Below are 21,261 nucleotides of genomic sequence, written 5' to 3'. Positions count from 1 at the left end.
TTAAATTAGGGTTGAAGAACCACCTGTCACGCCGTTTTGGCTTGTCGTCATTGTAATCATGACAGATAGAATACAAATATTACACCACTTGTCTCACTGGGTACTCAGCGATCTAACGATACTGTTACCGCCCCGGACCACCCACCCAGGAGACAACAGCCATCTTCACCCCCCAGACCGATCGACTCTTCAGCTTCACATTGCTGAAGATGCTGCAGATGGTGTCAGGCAACTGGTAGCATCACTGTTTGGCCTGTTTCCTCCTCATATTCTTGCTAACTCCCATACTTTTTTGTCACTCCTTTTTACTGTGTTTTGTAATCACCATGTAAGTTGAAGCTGGTTATACTTCGGTCATCTTCACGTAACCTTTAATTCACCCTTATCTCATTCACTCCTTCTAGTTCTCCTTCGGTGCTGCGGGTTCATATTTCATCATGCGCAACAGCTGTTCATCATAATCGATAGCCAGCTGTCTTCATTAGCCACCTCCTTCCAATCAGTCTAATAATTGCACTCGTGCCACAATCATGGTTTCAGAGGAGGTCTTCGAATCATGCCTGCCCATCCTCAACAACGCTGAGGTCGACGAAGAAGAGAAGGTCGAAAAAGTGGAAGAGTTCCTCCGCGACAAGGCTGCATTGACGGGGTCAATTCTGGAAAATGCTGTTCTGGACGTTTTATGGCGCCATCGGAACTCTCTAAAGGGCGAGGCCTCCCCTCCCCCGCTTCGTCATACTGTCATCCGCCGCTCCTCTCCAGCGCCGTGGCAGATAACCCGTTCGTCCACTCCTCTTTCGTCTCCCTCCAATAGCCCCGCGGTTCCTTCAGGGTTTCCGGTTCCTCGTGGCGGCTTTCCTCGTGCGCCCAGGTCATTGACTGCCTCCCCCTTTACCTCGCCGCGCCCGTCACCCCGCTTGGCTTTTGCGCAGCCGATCCCTCACAGTCCGAACCTTAACGCCTACGAGTTTGCCGAGCGCACTTCTATACCGGAATATGGCGATCTCGGGAGTGATAATGTCGATTGGCTAGTGAACGACGATGCCAGGAGCACCGCATCGTCCACTGTTTTGAGCGGTGCGGCCCCAGAGTGGATTGCGCCCGCTGACATGAGCCCCTACGATATCCTAAGATCGGTTCTGGGTGACCGGAGGTCCAACGACGAGATCGAGGCGGCCCTGGCGGCCAATGGATATGACCTTGGAGCGACGATAGCGGCCCTGACGGAACAAGACGCACACGGTAACACTACAGCAAACAATGAAGGTAGAATTTTAGTCGGTAAATCTATGGCTGTGGAACAGACGCGGCCGTTGACCCCGTCGGGCCAGGCTCGGAGTCCGGTTGTCTGCAAGTACTGGTTATCTACTGGTCAATGCCTTCGAGCAGATTGTCGATTTAGCCATGACTTGACCAACCATATTTGCAAGTAAGTGAAAATCGATCGGTACTTTCAAAACTAAAATACCTAACAAGCCTCTAGATACTGGCTGATGGGAAACTGTCTTGCGGGAGACGTTTGTCCTTTCTCTCACGACCCATCCGCCTTGGTAGGGAATCTCAATATAAGTGATAGCAGCGCCGGATATGGCAGCCCATCCACCCAGCCACAGCAAATGTTCTATCCTCAAGATAACTATGAGGCCTTTCCAGCCTTACAGCCCGCGATGGCCGACCAATGGTCGACGTTTTATCCCCAAAAGCATTCCACTCAGTTCGTGTACGGCGTGAATCAACATCACCGCGGAAATTCTCCCTCAAATATCAGAAATAGGAATATGCTTCTTAATCAATCGTCACGCCCACATTCTAGGCCTACAAGTCGACACCAGCAACGCGACTCTGGCGGTTCTGCTTTATCAGTCGATGACCCCGAGGCCTTTCCCACTCTCTCCTCCCTTAACCCTAAGGCATCTGGGAAAAAGCACCACGGCAAGCGAGGCGGTCATAACCACAATCGCGAAACTAGCGGAAATAAGGAAGGTTCTTCAAGCTCGCTAACGGACGCAGTTCGAATGTCTCCATCCTCGAACCAACGCAAAGGAACTCCCAAGATTGCGAAGCCAGTCAATGCCGGCCGCGAGAACAGCGCAGCTGCCCAATCCATCCCGACACCAAAGCATTTACCATGGCTCGAATCCGGTCCTCGCGCAAACCCCCAATATCTCAAGTGTCGCACAGACGCGATTACTCATGGTAACGTTAGAAACAAGTTTCTCCAAAGGTACGTCTAAACGAATGTTTTGCCGTCGTTCAATGCCAATCAGTCTTCCGCTTCTAATACGATTACAGTGCCGCCCAAGCTTGGAATCGTAACGATGCGCGGGCTGCGAAAGCCCTCTCACTCCGTGGCCAAGCTGAGAACGAGGCAATGAGACGTTGTTACCGTGAGGCTGCTCGCCACCTTTATGAGGGCCGTAGCAAGAATTCAGATAGTAACACCGATGACGAAATCTATGTCGATCTACATGGCCTTCATCCAGGCGAGGCAATCGAGTACCTGGAGAGTATTCTTAAAGAAAACGCAAAACTGGATCGTAAGCTGCTATACGCCATCACGGGCACTGGCCATCACAGCAGAAATGGCAAGGACAAAATTGGTAAAGCTGTCAAAAACTGGTTGGACGATTGGGAATACGTCTACTGTGAATTCAATGTACCCAGCGAGCGAGGTGGATACGTCGGCGGCGTTCTAGGCATTGATCCAACAAGTAGTGAGAAGAGTGGACATATTACAAAGACCAATGGAAAAAGTGTCCCGGAAGAAGATAAGAAAACAGTCCAGGATGATGAAGCTGACAATAAAGCCGGGAACTCGACACCAACACTTACGATGGGCAAGATACAGCTTTTGAAGCGAGACGATTCCGGGAAGAAGTAGCTGTTAACGAGACTATGGAACTCGACAATATGTGCCATAGCCCGCGTGGCTAGAGAGGTGTCTTTGCCTCAGTTTGATTACCGCCACTTGCCATGAGCTTTTGGGCCTTGAAGCAATAGACGAAAACCAGCCATTGGGCTATTGTGATGCTCGGGCTTGGTTCATCTCCAGTTTCCATGGTCTTTTATAGCCTAGACGTGGTAGAATTTGGGATTTACGGACTGCTTCGAATAGGGTCGAGGCTGGTAATGATCGAGTTACCATACGGGTGTCACGTCCCTCATGACGGGCTATATTTGATCTATGGCTGGAAGGCTCTTTTAGGTTTTCAGTTCAGTTGATAGGATGTTTGGAGCTATAATGCTCAGAATACATATTTGGTTATGGTTTATAGCTAGAAAGAATGAATTATACATACATTACCCTTTTGCATCTATGTTAGCTAATGCAACATGTAAAGCTTTGTGAAGCCCTCGATCCTTTTTGGAGTTAAATCATCTGGGGGAGCAAAACTGTGCGCATCCATATCTCTAAGCATTCTGGTTCGCCATGTACTGGTACATATTGGTTAGTAAATAACCCCGAGTGACAGGGCTCTGGGTACAAGCACCCAGGGCGAGTGATTGACAGCATGTAAGGGACCAAAGATCTAATCTACTCAGGCTCTTGGTCATGCCACTCTCTAATCAGATCCTTAACATTCATACCACATTGTTCGGCTTTCCTCACAATCGCTTTGGCCTTCCCCACCACAGGAGCATCGATCATTTTCCCATCCAGAGTCCAGGCTCCCCTGCCTTGCCGTGCGGCCTTCTCATCTGCAATAGATACTCGAACCGCCCACACAAGCTCCTTCGGCTCGGGACTAAATACCGCTTGCACAGGCGCGACCTGTGAGGGATGAATACATTGCTTCCCGTTAAATCCAAGCCTCTTACCGTCCTGGGCTTCTTGCTTGAGGATGGAGGATGCCTCCGAATCAGTATCAGGGTTCCGGGCATAAGTTGTGCAAACTAGATCAATCACGGACGGAATATTATGCGCACGGGCGGCAGTTACTATGGCGGACCGCGCGTATAGGAATTCTGTGAGGGATGGTGTTCGGGTTATGCTTAGGTCAAGGGCGAAGTCTTCAGCGGCAAAGATGAGGCCTGATAGCAGAGGCGTTGCGGTGCAAATTTCAGAAAGATTGGTTATTGATTTTGCGCTTTCAATTAAAGCGAGAATGGAGATCGGTTGGCGCGGGGAAGAGGACGTGGTGAATGACTTAGTGGTGGATATGCTGTGCTTTACCATGTCGTGGACAAAACGAAGGTCGGAAGCAGAGTCGACTTTCGGCACCACGATTGTGGTGAGATATGGAGAGTCCAGCTATAACACATTCGTTATGATTAAGCCTTGGGTTTCCGTGCGCAACAGAAGATCCAAACCGCTCACGTCCAGTGTCTTTGGGAGTTGCGTACCATCGAGGTTAGGTCTTTCTCTGCCAATCCACTTCCAACTGAGTTGATTCGGACTGCTGTTTCGTGGATTGAATGGGGCTTTGGATGGTCAAGCGTACGTCTAACCAGTTCACGAGCTTCGTCTTTATGAGAAATAGTTACACTGTCCTCAAGGTCGAATGCGGCACAATCAACGGTCATAGTTGCGGCTCGATCCAGCATGCGTTTGCTTGAACCGGGCACTTTTCACTCTTGAGTCAGTTCATTTAAATTCCATTTCCACCATAATTTTGGGAAACTGTGGAATCCGATGCGGCGTACCATAGAGGAGTGCGCGGCGGAGGATGTTGGTTACAGCCATAGGTGCTAATTATGCTCCTCTACTGAACAAATTCTAAATTGTGGTCAATTTCAAACACTTAGTAGATAAGTAAATCCTTAAAAGAAGGAATTGGCATGGAGCAGAACCTGTGAAGCACAACGGCACCATTCGACAGAAAACAAGCTTGCGCAACGCCCGCTCCGCTCGGCATCGGCGTTGCTTCCGCGGCACAACTGTTAGGTAATCCAACTAGCACCTCGCTCACGTGACCCACATAGATTAGCCGAGATTCCCCTTTAGGTAGCTTAGTGAATGACAAGCATACAAGTCCTCCATCAGGTTATAGCCCTTTGCGCTGAAGAGCAAGCGTATAAGGTTGATTTACAGCTCAATTGGATATTGAAGCTTACGATCAACATCCTGAACGGTTATCCTTGTGGATAACGAGGTTTTACGAGCACAAGAGAGAGCGTACGTTGAGATAGACGCCTCCTATACGTGCAACCCCTGTAGCTTTCTAGCACCGAGCTGGGGAGCGAGTTGAACCCTGTAGCTTTCTGGCACGCGACCAGAGAGTGAGCGAAACGCCTGCTAAACGCACCTAGCAAGCAAATCGACCACCTGGCAACGCCAAAGCCATGGTGAACCGTACGGACGAACCGGAGCACCGAACTCCTGACCGGGAGGCTCCAACAAACCTCCCTACACCCCAAACCGAGCTTAGGCGGTCGAGTAGGCTCAGAGGCAGCCCGCCAAACGACGAGCAGGAGCCTAGGGAGGAGAGTGAACTCCAAATGTTGCGCAGAATGATGCTGAATCAACAGGAGATGATGCAAAAGCAACAGGAGTCGATGCAAAGGCAACAGGAGACAGTACAACAGCTAGCACAGCAAGTGAACCTCCTATCAGGCCAAGCAAGCACCGCAAACGCACCTGCAACGATGCAGGAGAACCTAGAGCACGAAGCTCAACAAGAAGAAGAAGAGGACCGAGAAATAGACTCTGATGAGGAACTAGAAGAATATGTCGGCAACCTTATAGACACAAATACGCGAATCGGCAGAGCAATCACCCAATTCACGAAGATCACGAAGACGGTGAAGAAGCCTATGACCCTGGCTGGAGCCAGCAACTACCTAGCATGGAGCAAAGCCATCCTAAAGGTAGCCCGCCAAGTAGGTGTTGAGAAGATTATCCTGGAAAGGCAAGAGACTTCACCACGGCCAGAGCGCTTGAAGATTTCACAATACTGGAATGTTCAGAATAATTGGCTACACGGCCTAATCGACAGCACAATATCTGCACAAGCCAGAGAACACTTCGAGGAATCGGATAGCCTTAGTGCCTACAAACTCTGGGAAGCTGTAAGGACAGCCTTCCAAGAGAGACCTGAGATACAGCGGGAAAGCCTACTTACGGAGTTAGTAAGAATGACACCACAATCCGCTGGCTCAGAAAGGAATTATATAGAGAGATTCCTAGCAATCCGTGGGGAATTTGAGAGATTAGGGTTCAAACAACTGGACCACACCCTACATGATATCTTGAAGATGAACATTACGTCCCGATGGAGAGAGTTCATACAGAACCGATTTGATATGGCATGCCAGAGCGGAACGAACCTACCGGAGAAGGATTTGGAAGGCCTACTGAAGGATATCCTCCACCGAATCCCCAAGAAAGACCTGAAGAAAGGCGGATCTACAAAGCCAAATACAAATGCAACAAGCTCGGATCCCCAAAAGTCTTACAAAAATACGAACTCCGAATCCAATCCAGAGAAGAGCTCACTGCAGAACTGGAACTGCTATATTTGTGGCAAACCTGGCCATTTGGCTAAATTTTGCAAATCTAACAAGAATTTGAAGCCTAACGAGCCTAAGGAAGACTCTAAAGGCAAAGGCAAGGAAACAACTACGGTTGCAACGGACAAGATCCATTCGGTTCACGAAGCAGCCTTTTCTACGAGAGAAGCGCGCGAATCCACAGACAGATGGATCCTTGACTCTGGAGCCGGATCCCACGCGACCTCACGTACGGATCTAGTTCAAATGGACCCAAAGAGCCATGCAACACAACTGCTTATGGCGAACGGTTCGAAATCAGTCACCAGAGGATTTGGCACGGCCAGTATCCAAACTGACAACGGAGAATTGAGCATTGGGGGGGTTAGAATCGTGCCTGACCTCCAGGTTAACCTCATAAGCTTTGGGAAGCTTATACGAGACGGCTTTACAGTGGAACAGCTTTATGTCGACGGAGAACACGTCTTCCTACTAGAATCGGCAGATAAAACACAGAGCTTCGAAGCTGTGCTTAACGAGGATGACATCCTAGTCCTACGAACGCCTAGGATACGCAATTTACTGGCATACGCGTTTCCAGTACCTACGAAACTCCTAGAGCCCTGCTATGTAACAGCAACTCTGGAGAATAAAGATAGAGATGACGCGCTTTTGGCACCGAATCACCTGGCAAGGACGCCAGAAATCAAGGAGGATACGATGGCCAATTGGCACAAACGCTGGGGGCATCTCAACGCCCACGATATAGCTATTCTAGCTAGAGATCCGAGAATGGCAATGCGAATAAAGGGAGTAAAGAAGCTAGGGTTCTGTGAAACCTGTGCTAAAGCTAAGCAAGCTCGCAACCCATTCGAACCTAGAACACGCTCTACAAAGCCTGGAGCTAAAATTTTTATTGATATTGCAGGTGGCGGCCGTACCCTATCCACAGACTCCGATCCTCCAAGCTACGGCGGAGCGAAGTATTTCCTACTTATAACGGACGATGCCACACGATACAGGTGGATCTACCTCCTGAAGGAGCGGGTAGAAGCTCCAGAAACCCTAAAGAACTGGATCAACATGATCGAAGTGTCTACCGAACGAAAGATCGGCACTATACTGTCCGATGGAGCTCCCGAATTGACGAGCCAACAACTGGCTGAATTCTACAGGAGCAAGGGTATACAACAGGAGATTACGTGCCCATATACACCTCAACAAGATGGAACGAGTGAACGAGGAATACGACTTCTTTGCGAGCGAACAAGAAGCGTACTTATAGACTCAGGACTACCCAATGAGTTATGGGGCGAAGCTCTCGCCACAGTCTCCATGATGGTGAATCTATCGCCTACCTCAGTGCCTCTATACGGATGCAAGAACACGAAGCCGTTGACACCCTTTGAAGCCTGGACGGGTCACCAACCCCATTGCAGATGGGTCCATAGGTGGGGATGTGACGCCTACGTGAAGATTTTGAACGAATCCTCGAAGCTCCAACCTAGGTCCAAGAAGGTCAAATTTGTAGGATATCGTGGCATGCACACCTACAGGCTTTGGGACCCAGAAACGAACAGTATAATGATCTCGCGAGATGTTATATTCGACGAGAAATTGGATCAAATCCCTACGAATTCGCTAACCGAAGCCGAATACGTTGAACTCCCGGAGGAGTACGATTACATAGATCCACTGAACGGCTGGCAACACAAGCTACTAGCTTACCTTGCGAAGGAGAAGCCAGAAATCATGAAGAAGCTCGCGGACGGCGAATTAGAGGCTTTAGAGCCCACATACCTGGGCGAAGAGCAAGAAATCCTCTCGGATACTACGGAGGAAGAAGAGGCAAATGGAGCTGAGCTTCCAGTGCTCAGTACGCGTACAGATATACCAAAATCCATCGCCGAAGCCAAACGCTCTGAAGAGTGGCTTTATTGGAAGGAGGCTCTAGATGTTGAAGTCTCCAAATTACAAGAGAAAGGCACCTGGATCCTAGTCGAGAAGGAACCCCAAATGCAGATCCTCTCTGGCAAATGGGTATTCGATAGGAAGCTCAACAACACGGGTGGCACAGTACGATTCAAAGCCCGTTGGGTCGTACGTGGATTCGAACAGCAAGAAGGCGTTCACTACAAGAAGACCTACGCAGCAGTTGTTAGTGGACCTACAACGAGAGCCTTCTTTGCTATCTCAACAGCCAAGAACTGGAAGGTCAGAGTCTTTGACTTCGTGACAGCCTTCCTAAATGGAACTCTTCCAGAGGACGAACGTGTATACGTTCAACTACCCACTGGATTCAAGCACGGGCGGGGTAACCTAGTAGGGCTCTTACGCCAGGGACTCTACGGGTTGAAGCAAGCTGCTAGGCTTTGGTATCAAGCAGCTACTGACTATCTGAAATCTCTAGGATTCCAGATCTCTCCATACGATGCGGGGTTACTCTACCACAAGAGGAAGCGAATCTACCTAACCCTACACGTCGACGACTGCCGTATAATGGGACCCAACGAAGCCGAGATAGAATGGCTCATCGAGAAGCTTCAGGAACGCTTCGAGATCAAGGAGGTTACGGAACAAGGCCGTTACCTAGGCATGCGGGTTCAAAAGCAGCCGAATGGAGACCTTTTTGTGAACCAGGAACAGTATATCGAGGATCTACTGACTGAATATGGAATGGAAGACTGTAAACCTTCCAAAACGCCAATGAAGAAAGGAATAAGCATCGAATTCGCGCCAGACCAGACCCTCAAAGATGGAGTTGACGAGCAGGCTACGCCTACGAATTACAGGAAAGGCCTGGGCTCTCTACAGTTCCTAGTTACGTGTACGAGGCCGGATATTGCATTCGCAGTCAATTATCTGGCGAGATTCAACAGCAGGCCCAATAGGGAAAGCTGGGCGGCGTTCAAGCAGATCCTACGCTACCTCAAGGGCACAAAATCGAAAGGAATAGTCTTCAAAAGGGATATGGATCCTGAAGGCTTGAAACCGGCAGCCAGTTCGGATTCTGACTGGGCTGGAGCCGACCCTGCGTACAAATCCACCAGCGGCTACATTATTACCATGAACGGAGCTCCAATATCGTGGAGATCACAGCGCCAGACATCCGTCTCGAAATCAACGACCGAAGCGGAGTATTTGGCAGCTAGCGAAGCTGCTTGTGAACTAGTTTGGATCAACGACCTGTTGATAGACGCCGGGGTGATTAGCGAAGGCTCAGCAAAGCTAAGGAGCTCAAAATTAAGTGTTGACAACAAGGGAGCGGTTGACTTAGCCAAAGCTGAAGCTATAACGCGAAGAGCACGCCATATTGAGATTCGGCACCATATGCTAAGAGACTGGATTCAAAAGGACGAAATCTCAATCGAGCACGTTGGAACCGACGCGAATAAAGCTGACGGGCTCACGAAGGCTCTTGCAATGGATCCCTACGCTCAATTCGTGAACGCGATAGGGGTGACGAGTTGATACAGGAAAATATGGAGGTTTATCAGTGAAGCCAGCGAAAATACGGTATCGCGGCGAAACGGAGCTAAGCCTAAAGAAGGAATAAATCTGGATTCTGTAATTAATTTTTATCGCGGATTTGAGAGATTTGGAAGCTTTGGATCTTTGTGGCTCTCGCTCGCTGCTGGAGCTCGTTGCATGGGGGGGTGTTAGGTAATCCAACTAGCACCTCGCTCACGTGACCCACATAGATTAGCCGAGATTCCCCTTTAGGTAGCTTAGTGAATGACAAGCATACAAGTCCTCCATCAACAACCACGGAGCGGAGCATCGTTTCTCCCTCCACCAAAGCTTGGCGCGTCCTCTCGAGGTAGCTGACGTTGGATTACTTGGCCCGAACAACCGTCCGACTCTGGCGTTTCGCGAGAGCTTTCCAGAGAGATAACCAGGCTTGATCTGGCCATGGATCAACAGCGAACTGGCGACCTCAACTGGCGCCTCAGTGCGCACCCGATCACCCTCTTGTTCTTCCTAGGTTTCAGAATAGGTGTGTTCATTGTTGCGTTGAAAGCCAGAACCACATCCACCCCGAGAAGATTGCGATTAATTTAGCTCTTGAAGCGTAAAAACATGCTAATTTTTGTCCTGCTCACCAGGGAGTCTGTTGATGTACCTATTTGGCGTCCTCTTCATCAGTGACTTGTGTGTCTCTTCTACAAGCAGCTCCAGTCCCCGCAGCCATGCATCATTGCTAACACACAGGTCTACTAGTGTTCTCGTCTTCATACTCACCCTCCTGCTGCTTTCAGCCGATTTCTATTACCTCAAAAATATTGCTGGTCGCCGGCTAGTTGGCCTTCGATGGTGGAACGAAGTAAATACCTCAACCGGTGATTCCAACTGGGTCTTTGAGAGCTCCGACCCGAATACTCGCACCATCAATGCTACAGATAAGCGATTTTTCTGGCTTAGTCTGTACGCAACCCCAGCATTGTGGATTGGGCTGGCGATCCTGGCAATCATCAGGCTTCAAAGCGTAATCTGGCTGAGCTTAGTTGGTGAGTTGGACCGTGCAACACTTCCATAATATTCCGTTCAGTCATGTTCAGCTCTAATCTATCACTAGGCATTGCACTTATTTTAACTGTTACGAATACCTTGGCGTTTTCTCGATGTGATCGCTTCAGTCAAGCTTCAACCTTCGCGAGTAGTGCTTTATCTGGCGGCATTACGAGCAATCTCACGCGTGGTGTGTTTGGAAGGTTATTCAGATAGTGCCCAGGAAATATTGTCAAGCCTGCCGAAGCATCGGAGCTTAGATGAGACAAACAAAACAGGCCGGATAGTGCGGTGAACCTTTCTCTGTGCAAACGATATAGTCATTTCCCTTCTATGGCTTTACTTTCCCAGGCTGTTTTTCATCGGTCCGGCGAGGCGTCTGGAGTTTATAGCAAAGTTTACTACGACTTTTAACCTGGATATCTTTCTGGGGAACTATACGGATTAATGTACTTTTACTTGTTTGAAGCTCATTGATATTGTTTCAAGTGACCAAGCAGGAACCTACGATCCGTCCTGATTGACAGCTGATATTTCACAGTTTGGCACGTTGGGCTTCTGCCATGAATTTTATCTCCTGTCTCACGGCCAAATCCCTCAGGATCTCCTCGCTTCCACCGCCCACGACGAATACTCTTACGTCACGGCTAATCGCCTCGATTCTCGCTCCTTTGCCTGCCTTGTTATACCCTGCACCACCCAGGATCTGCTGGGCCTCGCGGCAGACCTTCTCCAGACAGCGGGTACTCATTACTTTCAGGAGGGCCGTCATACCTCCAACGTCGATCTCCCTACCGGTTTTGGCGTTTAGCTGGATAGTGTAGGCTAGCTGCTCCAAAAACGCTTGACATGGTTCAATAAGTTGGCCGAATTTGCTGAATTTAGCCCGGATGATCTGATTGTAAATGAGCGGTTTGCCGAATGTTTCCCGAGTGATCGCGTAATTGTAAGCATCTTCGACGCAAACGCGGGAGAGACGGATGCAGGAGCTCGCCATCCCGAGACGTTCAGGGTTAAAGTCTACGCCCCATCAGCTTTGAATATAAAGATGTTAGTGCAAGGTTGGATGTAAGGGTCGCGTACTTGACATGATGTATTTAAAGCCTTGGTTTTCCTTTCCAATAAGATTCTCTGCAGGCACTTCCACGTCATCGAATTCAAGGAAAGTTGAGCCACTGGCGTTCACTCCAGAGTTGTACATTCTTCGTCGAGTGACACCTTTGGATTTCAGTGGTATAATGAGTAGAGAAATGCCATTACGGCCTGGTCCTCCGGTCCTAACGGCTGCCGTGCAATAGTCGGCAAAAATGGCGTTGGTGATCCATTTCTTTGCTCCATTGACGATATACTTGTTGCCGACTCCTTTGGCCGTGGTTTTGATCCCAGAGACGTCGGACCCGGCTGTGGTTCCAAATTAGTGTGAAAAGATAATCAAAGACACTCGGAGACGCAGATACGTACCGTCTGGTTCAGTGATTCCTAGGCAAAAGCGGATCTCCCCTCGAGCAACCTTTGGTAGATACTCGAGCCTCTGTTGCTCAGTTCCGAAATTCATGATTGGAGGGCAGCCTATGCCGTTCCCGCCATTCATGCCCCAAAGCACGCCAGAAAACCCGACTCTATATTTCAAGTCAATTTAGCCAAAAGCGTTGCTGGTATAAAAAGATAACGGTGGACACATACCTCGCCAACTCGTCATTGACCACAAGATTGTGAAAGACGTCCCATTTTTCTGGGTCGATGCCAGCGGGCATGGTCATCCCTCCCATGTATTCCCGTTTTGTGGGCTTGATTATAGCGAAACCCTTGTCCACATATTTTTGAACAGCCTGAATTTCAGAAGGTAAGTTAGAAGGTTGCAATTTTTCATCAGCGATATGTGTAGTTCCATCCTAGTTCCTCCTGTCCGCTCGCTTGTAGGTTTAAACACGTACTTCAGGAGGGACTTGGCCATTTCGCTCCCACTCCTCAGCATACGGCATCAGATCATTCTCCACATATTCGCGCACGAATTGACGGAGTTTCCTATGGGACTCATCGTAGTATGGCGATGAGTCGCGATAGTACCATAGAGGTTCAGCAAATGGGGCTAGGGCAGGCATAGTGTTCAAGAGTAGAGCAGCAATTAGTGTTCTTCTAACAATGAAATAGAGATCTTGATAGCTCAAATCAATAGCTGGGAACCCCAATACAAATATCAAACTCGTCAATCAATGGGTATCTTAATCCTAATGACGGAATGTAAACACGTTATGTGGTATCCACGATAATGCCGTGTAACCGTTGTCTCTATGGAATACTCCGTCACTTGGGTTCCCACGGTATCTTAGGGCTGCAAGAGTTGGATAGCAAATACTTGGAAATGAGCCGAGTACCGATGTTGCAAGTTGCAGCTTGCGAGCTACTTAACTTGTGGAGTTCTCTGGGGATGATATTCTCCGCATCAACCCCTGGACCTCGGCTGGCAGAGTTAAATTATTTTGGGCCAGCCAAAAAGGTCTTGGGGCCTTGGGTTTCCCTGTCTTTCACTGTTCCTCTTGTGAAATATTGAAGAAGCTCGTCAAATGGAGATATCGTTGACGCGCCGACGGAGTACAGTTACTTAAGAATGTAGTCTACATGTAGCTTGGGTATCATTAACGATCGGCTTAAAGCTTTGAAGGCAGCCAATTCGGAGCTCTTCTCTCCTTAAAGGCTAGCATCCCTTCGTTGGCATTTTCTCCAGCGAACAACGCGCTGCCATATCTCTCCACGGTCAAGCGTGCAGCTTGTTCGACACTGCTGGTCTCCCATGCCTGTCTTATACCTGCCCGACTCACGATAACGCTATCAGGACTCATACTTGCAATCAATTTTGCTACCTTGACAGTTTCAGTGATTAATTCTTCAATTGGCACAACCTTCTGAACCAAACCCCAATCCAGAGCTTCCTGGGCTGTTAATTTATGTGCGGTTAACGCTAGCCACATAGCTCTCTGTAACGTAAAATTCCGACATAGTCGTGGAAATGCTCCCTCGAGAGCTGCAGTTCCGCGAAGGACGTCGGGTAGTCGAAAATCCGCGTTAGAGGATGCAATGACGATGTCACTGTTGAGAATAATTTCAAATCCACCTCCGTGAGCATGACCGTTGCAAGCGGCGATAATTGGCTTCTTGCCCACGCGCCGGGTCATCCCCGCAAAGCCGTTGGGAGGATATAAGTTTTGACCCGGGATACTTAGATCGCCTTGCTCGAAGCCAGATTGGCGCTCTAATCACCTAAGTCAGTTTAGTGTTAAAGAACCGGAGTGGATTGCTCGGTCGCACCCTTGAGATCCATTCCGGCACAAAAGGCCTTTTTGCCAGCACCCGTAATAATGGCAACACGTCTATAGAAGCCATCAGCATACCAGTCGAAACTTACGAGCATTAAAAATCTGTATGTGATGAACCCTTACAATTGCGGTTCTTCATCAAACCACTTCCAGACACGGTCCATCTCCCATACCGCGTCAACTGGGAGGGAGTTCATCTGTTTCTCCAGGTTCATTGTGACCAGAAGTACATGGGGGGCCGGAAAGTCCAGAAGGACGAACCTCACAAGGGGAGGAGGGGTATCAATAGGATAGCCCATTGCTAACTAGTGACCTCTTGGGTTCTGTGCTTTGGATGCGAGGAAGAGTGGGCTTTGCAACAGGTCAGCCCAGTGTTCAAGCTGCTTGTTTGCACAGTGCAGCAAGCAGAGGAGCCCAAGCTCCAGGGAGGTTAGTTAGTTAGTTATGTAAGCTGTGTCCCCAAACTTGCGAACATCTGGGGCCATAGGGAGCAACGTGTTGAAGCACCAGCACAAGTACCACCTGATCCACAAGCTGCTTGGAGGGTGTGAGCGTGGGAGACAGCAAGGTTCAGGCACCAGTTGGGGGCCAATGCTGGAATCGGCTATTGAGGATTGTTAAACTTACTGACTGATCTTGAAACTCAGTTGGTTGTGATTGGGCGTTCTGAACCTGGAATTTATTATTTGGATCAATCGATTGGACGGAAACACGGGCGAGTTAACCAACGCCCTGGTGATTAATTCAGATGATTCATGATTCCAATGTTCAATTAGTTAACTAGTTAATACCAGTCAACTAACTCCTCTGTACAGAGTAACTAGGCAACACAATAAATGAACATCATACAAGAGAGCACGTCACTCCCTTGTTAGCCATGCCCAGTCAGACTTAACTCCATACAGTTTCGAACACACGGTCTTTGAGCATCGAACACCAAGACGCGACAAGTACAGAAGTTGAGGCTTGACTCGAAATACGAACATGGAACCTCAATCAACACCACCTCCACTCCTGCTTTCAGGCAAGAAAGTTGCTGTGGTAGGTGCTGGAATCTCATGTCTTGCCTTTGTCAAGTCGCTACAGAAACAGTGGCCTCAGGGCCAGCCATTCCCCGAAATTATCATATACGAGCGAGACGCTCAGGATGCCGTGGGGCGTGAGGGCTATTCCATTTCTATTCGTGGTGATGCGCTATCTGGTGGAATGCAAGCTTTGGAGAAAATGGGCCTTTTGGACCATGCGTTAAACGCCTCGCTTACGGGATCGCAGCGGCCTGAAGAGCGTGGGTCTTTTGGTGTATGGGACCCGGATTGGAATCGGCTCCTCGAAGTTGGCAGGCCAAAGTGTGACACCAATCAAGTTGAGCTGGGAATGCGAATCGCGAGGGACTCTTTGCGCCGCGTCCTGCTGGATAGTGTGCTTGAAAGCAATAGCCCAGATATCCGTTGGTCAACGCAGTGCGTCAAAGTCGAGAAAGTTGATGGAAAAGTCCAACTTCATCTGAATGACGGCAAAACAGATGTATGTGACTTGGTCATTGCCTGCGATGGTGCGAATAGCAAGATTCGAGAATGTCTTAGGCCAGATGATAAACTCTCCTATGCTGGTGCAGTCATGATCATTGGCACGGCGAGGTTTCCTGAAGGACAGGTTCCTGCACCGGCAAATAAAGACTGGGGGCTAGTCCTTGGTGGGAAGAACGGTGTGGGCTTATTTGTGTCTCCGATTGACTCGTCGAGCGCGGTTTGGAGCCTGAGCTATATGGCTCCAGAGCCACGAGAAAGGATAAATCCTCCCATGCCGAAGGAACAACTAGACAACCTAATTCAGGAGGTGCTAGATCGAGGAACCTCATTCACAGAGCCATTCCAAACCCTGGTACGAGCTACCGACCCATCAACCCTCCGACTTTTCAACGCAATGGATAAACAACCATTCCAGCACTCGCATTGTACGGACGTGCCCGTGATATTCATAGGCGATAGCAACCATGCCATGAGCCCCTTTGCAGGAAACGGCGCGAATATGGCATTGCTTGACGGCTGGGATCTTGCAGAGCAGCTCTGTCGAGCTCAGTCGCTAGAATCAGCGCTCGAAGCGTATGACAAATCTAGCATTGGTCGTTCCCAAAACGCCATCGCAGGGTCCCGATGGGCTATATCTATGGGTCATGCAACAGGTTTCAGGCTATTCGGCTATGGCATCGCATTGAAGCTTGCCTCATTGATAATGGCACTTAGAGGGTGAATAGGCAGGAGCGGGATGGTGGAGCTAAATCGGCGCTGTTTGGAGTCAGTGGGATGCTTGTTGTCGCTTTTCCTTTTTTTTTTCTACCTTTTCTTTCTTTTGATTCTGACTATGGATATTCGGTTATGATTTGCCGACTGCGCGGCCGCAGTCCCTGATCGTTAGGTTCGTCTCCTCTCTGTATATACGACTTTAACCCCAATAGGCACCCAGGCATTAGGTAGTGCTCTTGACACATGCTCTCTTTTTGTGGGAAGATCCCCTTGGCATTAAAGTGCATTTACGACTCTGGACAAGCGGATTGCGCCATCATCCTGCGAGCAATATAAATCCTGGATGGTAACCCAGAAGGATGTGTCGTGAAAGATGCATAGATCCAGGAATTCATAGTTCAAAATTCCGCATTTTCATGCAAGAAGCCGCGGTATAGGGGGAGCAAGGCATGCAAGGGCTTCAAGAATCATCATAGATTCCCTTAATAGAATGAATATACAGGACAAACAGTGAGAAGCAATCACCGTATTGAGACGAAAGAACCAAACTAAATAAAAGACGAAAAATACACAACATTGCCAAATGTGGTAAAGTGGGAGAGGAGACCTGCAGCGTTTACTTCAGCTCTTTTGTCACCATAAATCCTTCTTTCTTTCTTCCTCACTCCTCCTCGTTTCAACTTTCTCATCTTCCAGATATTGACATTTACAGCCACAAACAACAGCTTTCTGGGAGGAGCAATTAGTTCTGCTCAGGGCACTGGTCTTGGAGGCACTCCAAGTAAGTATATATTCTGACCTCTTTTGCCTGAAATTTCAATCTTGAAAGCTTGAGAAGACCCTCTTGGGCTGTGGCATCATCTCTGGTTTTTTGACCCCACTGAAGGCCAGACATGCCGACCAATGTTGTTTCAAACCCTGACATCTGCTCACATTCCGTCTGAACTAGGAACAGTGGCATATCTTTGAATCTGAGAACTTGCTAAGACACGTGAACAAACATCCATCAACATGTCTGGAAATTGGAACAACACTAGTAAGTCTCGAATTTCATTTCTGGCTCTCTCAAATAAATGGAATCCCACAATTTCCTTCAATTTCTCTCTTCAGCAACGGTGCCGGGAGGGCATCAATCCCAAATATATAAGTTTCCTTGGAAAGAAGTAAAAATATTTACTGATATAAACATATGCCGCAGCCGATAACTGGAACGGCGGTGGTGCCGACGACAATTGGAACGAAGGTGGCTTTGGTGACGACACTGGATACCGCGAAGAAATCCCCGGCAGTGTTGGGGAGGGCGGAAAGACCAACAATAATGATGCCTGTCACAAGTAAGTCGGGTATTCATGCCCGAATTGAGTCTCATCTAACGTTTTCTATTAAAGCTGTGGACAGCCCGGGCATTTTTCACGCGAGTGTCCCGAGCCTCGCAAAGCGTCTGGTGCTTGTTTCAACTGTGGTGAAGAAGGGTAAGCTGGTGCAACTATTAGGACCGTCAGTTCTCTAATTGAAGAATAGCCACAACAAGGCGGAATGCCCAAACCCGCGCGTTTTCAAGGGAACTTGCCGCATTTGCCAGGCGGAAGGGCATCCGGCTTTCGAATGTCCGGACAAGGGCCCAGACGTTTGCAAAAACTGCAAAGGCGAAGGTATGCATCCCACTTGAGAGGGGAAAACCACGACTAACGTAGTCATTTCTCGCTGAAAAAGGCCACAAAACTAAGGATTGTACCGAAAACCGCAAGTTTGATCAGCATGACATTCCAGACAAAATGCCTGAGGAAGCTTGGGCAATCCTTAAGAAGGCGAGCGATGAAAGAGACTTGGAAGATTTCCGTGAAGTAAGAATCGTTTCCCGAACATCCACAGGGCTCAAGCTAACATTGTTGCAAGGCCCTTAAGATCTATTCCAAGGCTGTTCCGTTGGCAACATTTGATGAAATTGAGAAAAAGTTTCGCGCAGACAACTTCAAGATCTACCTTATTGGGCTGGTAGGCCCATGAGAATTCCTTCACCTTCATTTCTAGACTGACACTTCTTCAAGGAAAGGGAAATTGGGGACACCCTCATTTCGGTGAATCTTCAAGGCAAATTAAATTGCAAATACGTTGTCGGGTTTTATTTTAGCGAAAAGCCCCATCGTGCGAATCTCAAGTCGCGCTGGCCACGTTCCCCAGAGGAGAATATCAAGCGCCTTGCCGATGCCGGCTTTCCCATGGATCGCCAAGTCCCCAAGTGTGACAATTGTGGAGGTATGTCTGCTTTTGGAAGAAATTAAGAGAGAGAATCAGCAGTACTAAATATCTTGCAACAGAAATGGGTCATACCCGCCGTGGTTGCAAGCAGGAACCTGCTACAGTTGAAAGAGTTGGGGTCAAGTGTGTCATTTGCAAAGAAATAGGCCATCGAGCTCGCGACTGTATCCAGCCCAGGATTGACAAATCTGGCTGTCGGAACTGCGGGTAAGACCGTGATATCTTGCAGTATTATCGCACGCGACTAACAATAGAAAGGAATCCTGACAGTCACGCCAAGCAATGTCCTGAGCCACGCTCCGCTGAGGGCGTAGAATGTAAGAAATGCCAGCAAGGTACGTATTTTCCGCTTCAAACGTTTAAAGGTCTGCTAAAAGAGCAATACGTATGCAGTCGGCCACTTCGCCAAAGATTGCCCTGAGAAAGGTGTCAACAGCAGAGCTTGTCGCAATTGCGGGCAAGTATACCCAAAAGTGACTCCTTCAGAACGATATGGCTGACATGCCGTATAGAGAAGAGGGTCATATGTCCAAGGAATGTGACAAGCCTCGAAACATGGATAACGTTACTTGTCGTAACTGCGAGAAGAGTGAGATCTATCTCAAGAAACGAGGCGCTGCTGTATCCTCAAACTAACACCTCTATCAGCTGGCCACATGAGTCGCGACTGCCCCGAGGAGAAGGACTGGTCAAAGGTCCAGTGTACCAATTGCAAGGAGAGTAAGTATTGAAAAGCGACCCGGATACATTTTGGCTTGTGAAACTAACACTCTCCAGTGGGCCACACGTTCAGACGCTGTAACAAACCAGCTGAAGGTGCTGACAGTGACAATGCAGATAGCTATGGTGGATTCTATGGAGCAGGCTTTGGCAGCAAGAATCACCACGATCAAACACGTGGCCGGAAGGAAACCACAGCTCAATCCGCAGGAAACTGGTATGAAGAACCAACCGACGGCGGCGCTGGTTGGTAAATATGCAATTCCCATTTTGGCTGGACCTTGCAAAAGCATCAGCTTTCCATGGCGTGTTAAGTATCTTCCGGATCTGAAAAACGCTGTAAGCTATGGAGACGCACTCTGGAGCTTTTTTTTGACAAGGGAAGGACAAAAGGAACTTCAAATGGACTCTTACTCTGGGATATCTCTTGTTAACTGATCGCATCTGAAAACCCAAAGAAACAAAAAAAAAAAAAAAAAAAAAAGGAAAAAAAGAAAAAAAAGGAGATGCCAAAAAGGAAGAAGATAAAATTTTTATGGCGAATCCTACACCCAGATAGTTAATCAATACAATGATAGGTCTAAGTAACGGCCTTAATGCGTAATACGGCTATTTGCTGCTAAAGTGCTCGATAACCTTGCGAACTGGTCCCCGTCTCCCAGTCACCCGGCAGACGGGAGAGGTGGCCCAATAAGGATTCTTGCTCGGAGTACTCCGTAGGGAGCAGGCAACCAAAAAAGCCTCTCGACCAAATGACTTCCCCTGGTCAGGCCATCCGGACGCGGTGAGATCGAAGTAGAAACATTTTCACGTCGAAGATGGCATCCCATCGACAAAGATCGCTCGCGGAAGATCGATCCGAGTTGCTCTGGAAAACCCATCGGATAACGCACTTCCGAGCCCCAAAAAAAAAAAAAAAAAAAAAAAAAAAAAAAAAAAAAAAAAAAGAAAAAAAGGAAAAGAAAGAAGGGCAGACGTCACAGAGTGCTTTGCCAGAAGTGGTTTAAACGTGTGTGTCTTGGCACACGGAATTCCCAATTCGGGCATTCCCGGATGACTTGATGCGGTTTAAGCTTTGGCTCCGCGGGTCAGGGCGGAAATCTTAAATCCACCGCAGAAGACACGGGCTCCGCGCCGAGATGACGACGGAACGAGCTCTTGCAGGGCATTCGAGGTGCGAATCTCTGTTTGCGTTTCTACAGATGCGCTGGAAGAGCTAAGCTAGCTGGGCGAGTAGTACAGAGTCACAACGAGTTTGAATCACAAAAGCTGCAGATCCCTCAAGTGCAATGCTCTCTCGTTTCGTCAGCGCCGACGCATATTCTGTACATCCGTCTCATATGCGCTGCACCCAAACGATGATCGATGTCTGTGGGCCCATACTCTGGCTCCGCGATTTGGAGCCTGCCTCCACTAGTAAGTTACATGTGCTCGCCGAGTGCGGAGCATGGATTCGACTTCTCGCGCCCATTTTCGATTTCTCGTAGCTGCCTCTCGCAGCCACTTCCCCTCATAGTGAGCGACAAATGAGAGCAGAGTTTAGCTTCATATGAAGTTTCCTAACGGCGTTGTCCGAGCCACTCGCCGCCATTTTTCAGGAACAAGATTGCCAGAAAATTTTCATGACTCGGCATTGCCCCGAGGGGAAAATCTGAGTGACGATCATCGGCAGGAGGGGAATGCACACCAAGTGCTCCACGGTCTCAAACGCCATCCCGACAGCGCTACGGAGCATACGCGCCGAACCAACTTTCCTAGCCCACTACTCCCCACTCCATAGGCGGTTA

The 21,261-nt window shown here is 48.7% G+C and overlaps 7 protein-coding genes across 7 annotated transcripts; 4 read left to right on the top strand and 3 right to left on the bottom strand.

Moving 5' to 3' along the window:
* Positions 1-211: 211 nt before the first annotated feature.
* Positions 212-3,719, top strand: D8B26_002459 (uncharacterized protein). The gene is made up of 5 exons (XM_003066354.2): positions 212-328; positions 405-1,429; positions 1,484-2,224; positions 2,293-3,448; positions 3,544-3,719. The coding sequence occupies exons 2-4, from the start codon at positions 531-533 to the stop codon at positions 2,879-2,881; spliced, it is 2,229 nt and encodes a 742-aa protein (XP_003066400.1). The 5' UTR covers positions 212-328; positions 405-530; the 3' UTR covers positions 2,882-3,448; positions 3,544-3,719.
* D8B26_002458 (uncharacterized protein) lies at positions 3,461-4,819 on the bottom strand. The gene is made up of 3 exons (XM_003066353.2): positions 4,645-4,819; positions 4,345-4,565; positions 3,461-4,252 (listed from the first exon to the last, which is right to left on the bottom strand). Exons 1-3 carry the CDS (start codon positions 4,682-4,684, stop codon positions 3,536-3,538), a joined length of 978 nt encoding a protein of 325 aa, XP_003066399.1. The 5' UTR covers positions 4,685-4,819; the 3' UTR covers positions 3,461-3,535.
* Positions 4,820-10,341: 5,522 nt separating this feature from the next.
* TVP23 (Golgi apparatus membrane protein tvp23) lies at positions 10,342-11,410 on the top strand (the record flags this gene model as incomplete). The annotated part of the gene is made up of 4 exons (XM_066123834.1): positions 10,342-10,426; positions 10,536-10,581; positions 10,651-10,937; positions 11,006-11,410. The coding sequence occupies 4 exons, from the start codon at positions 10,342-10,344 to the stop codon at positions 11,152-11,154; spliced, it is 567 nt and encodes a 188-aa protein (XP_065979909.1). The 3' UTR covers positions 11,155-11,410.
* Positions 11,411-11,456: 46 nt separating this feature from the next.
* Positions 11,457-13,040, bottom strand: D8B26_002456 (uncharacterized protein; the record flags this gene model as incomplete). Its single annotated transcript, XM_066123833.1, has 5 exons — positions 11,457-11,958; positions 12,022-12,339; positions 12,400-12,557; positions 12,622-12,767; positions 12,873-13,040. 5 exons carry the CDS (start codon positions 13,038-13,040, stop codon positions 11,474-11,476), a joined length of 1,275 nt encoding a protein of 424 aa, XP_065979908.1. The 3' UTR covers positions 11,457-11,473.
* Positions 13,041-13,515: 475 nt separating this feature from the next.
* Positions 13,516-14,781, bottom strand: D8B26_002455 (uncharacterized protein). Its single transcript, XM_003066351.2, has 3 exons — positions 14,376-14,781; positions 14,245-14,306; positions 13,516-14,188 (listed from the first exon to the last, which is right to left on the bottom strand). The coding sequence occupies exons 1-3, from the start codon at positions 14,549-14,551 to the stop codon at positions 13,587-13,589; spliced, it is 840 nt and encodes a 279-aa protein (XP_003066397.2). The 5' UTR covers positions 14,552-14,781; the 3' UTR covers positions 13,516-13,586.
* Positions 14,782-15,236: 455 nt separating this feature from the next.
* D8B26_002454 (uncharacterized protein) lies at positions 15,237-16,502 on the top strand (the record flags this gene model as incomplete). Its single annotated transcript, XM_003066350.2, has 1 exon — positions 15,237-16,502. One exon carries the CDS (start codon positions 15,237-15,239, stop codon positions 16,500-16,502), a length of 1,266 nt encoding a protein of 421 aa, XP_003066396.2.
* A 1,004-nt stretch (positions 16,503-17,506) lies between these two features.
* Positions 17,507-19,728, top strand: D8B26_002453 (uncharacterized protein; the record flags this gene model as incomplete). Its single annotated transcript, XM_066123832.1, has 13 exons — positions 17,507-17,531; positions 17,694-17,829; positions 17,884-17,967; positions 18,017-18,147; positions 18,209-18,339; positions 18,392-18,490; positions 18,544-18,751; positions 18,814-18,961; positions 19,025-19,089; positions 19,148-19,211; positions 19,267-19,343; positions 19,403-19,474; positions 19,532-19,728. The coding sequence occupies 13 exons, from the start codon at positions 17,507-17,509 to the stop codon at positions 19,726-19,728; spliced, it is 1,437 nt and encodes a 478-aa protein (XP_065979907.1).
* Between the last annotated feature and the right edge of the window lie 1,533 nt (positions 19,729-21,261).

Source organism: Coccidioides posadasii, chromosome 1, assembly GCF_018416015.2.
Source record: "Coccidioides posadasii str. Silveira chromosome 1, complete sequence".
Lineage (NCBI taxonomy): Eukaryota > Fungi > Ascomycota > Eurotiomycetes > Onygenales > Onygenaceae > Coccidioides > Coccidioides posadasii.
Note: the sequence above shows the minus strand (reverse complement) of the source record. Positions and strands in the feature narration are given on the sequence as shown.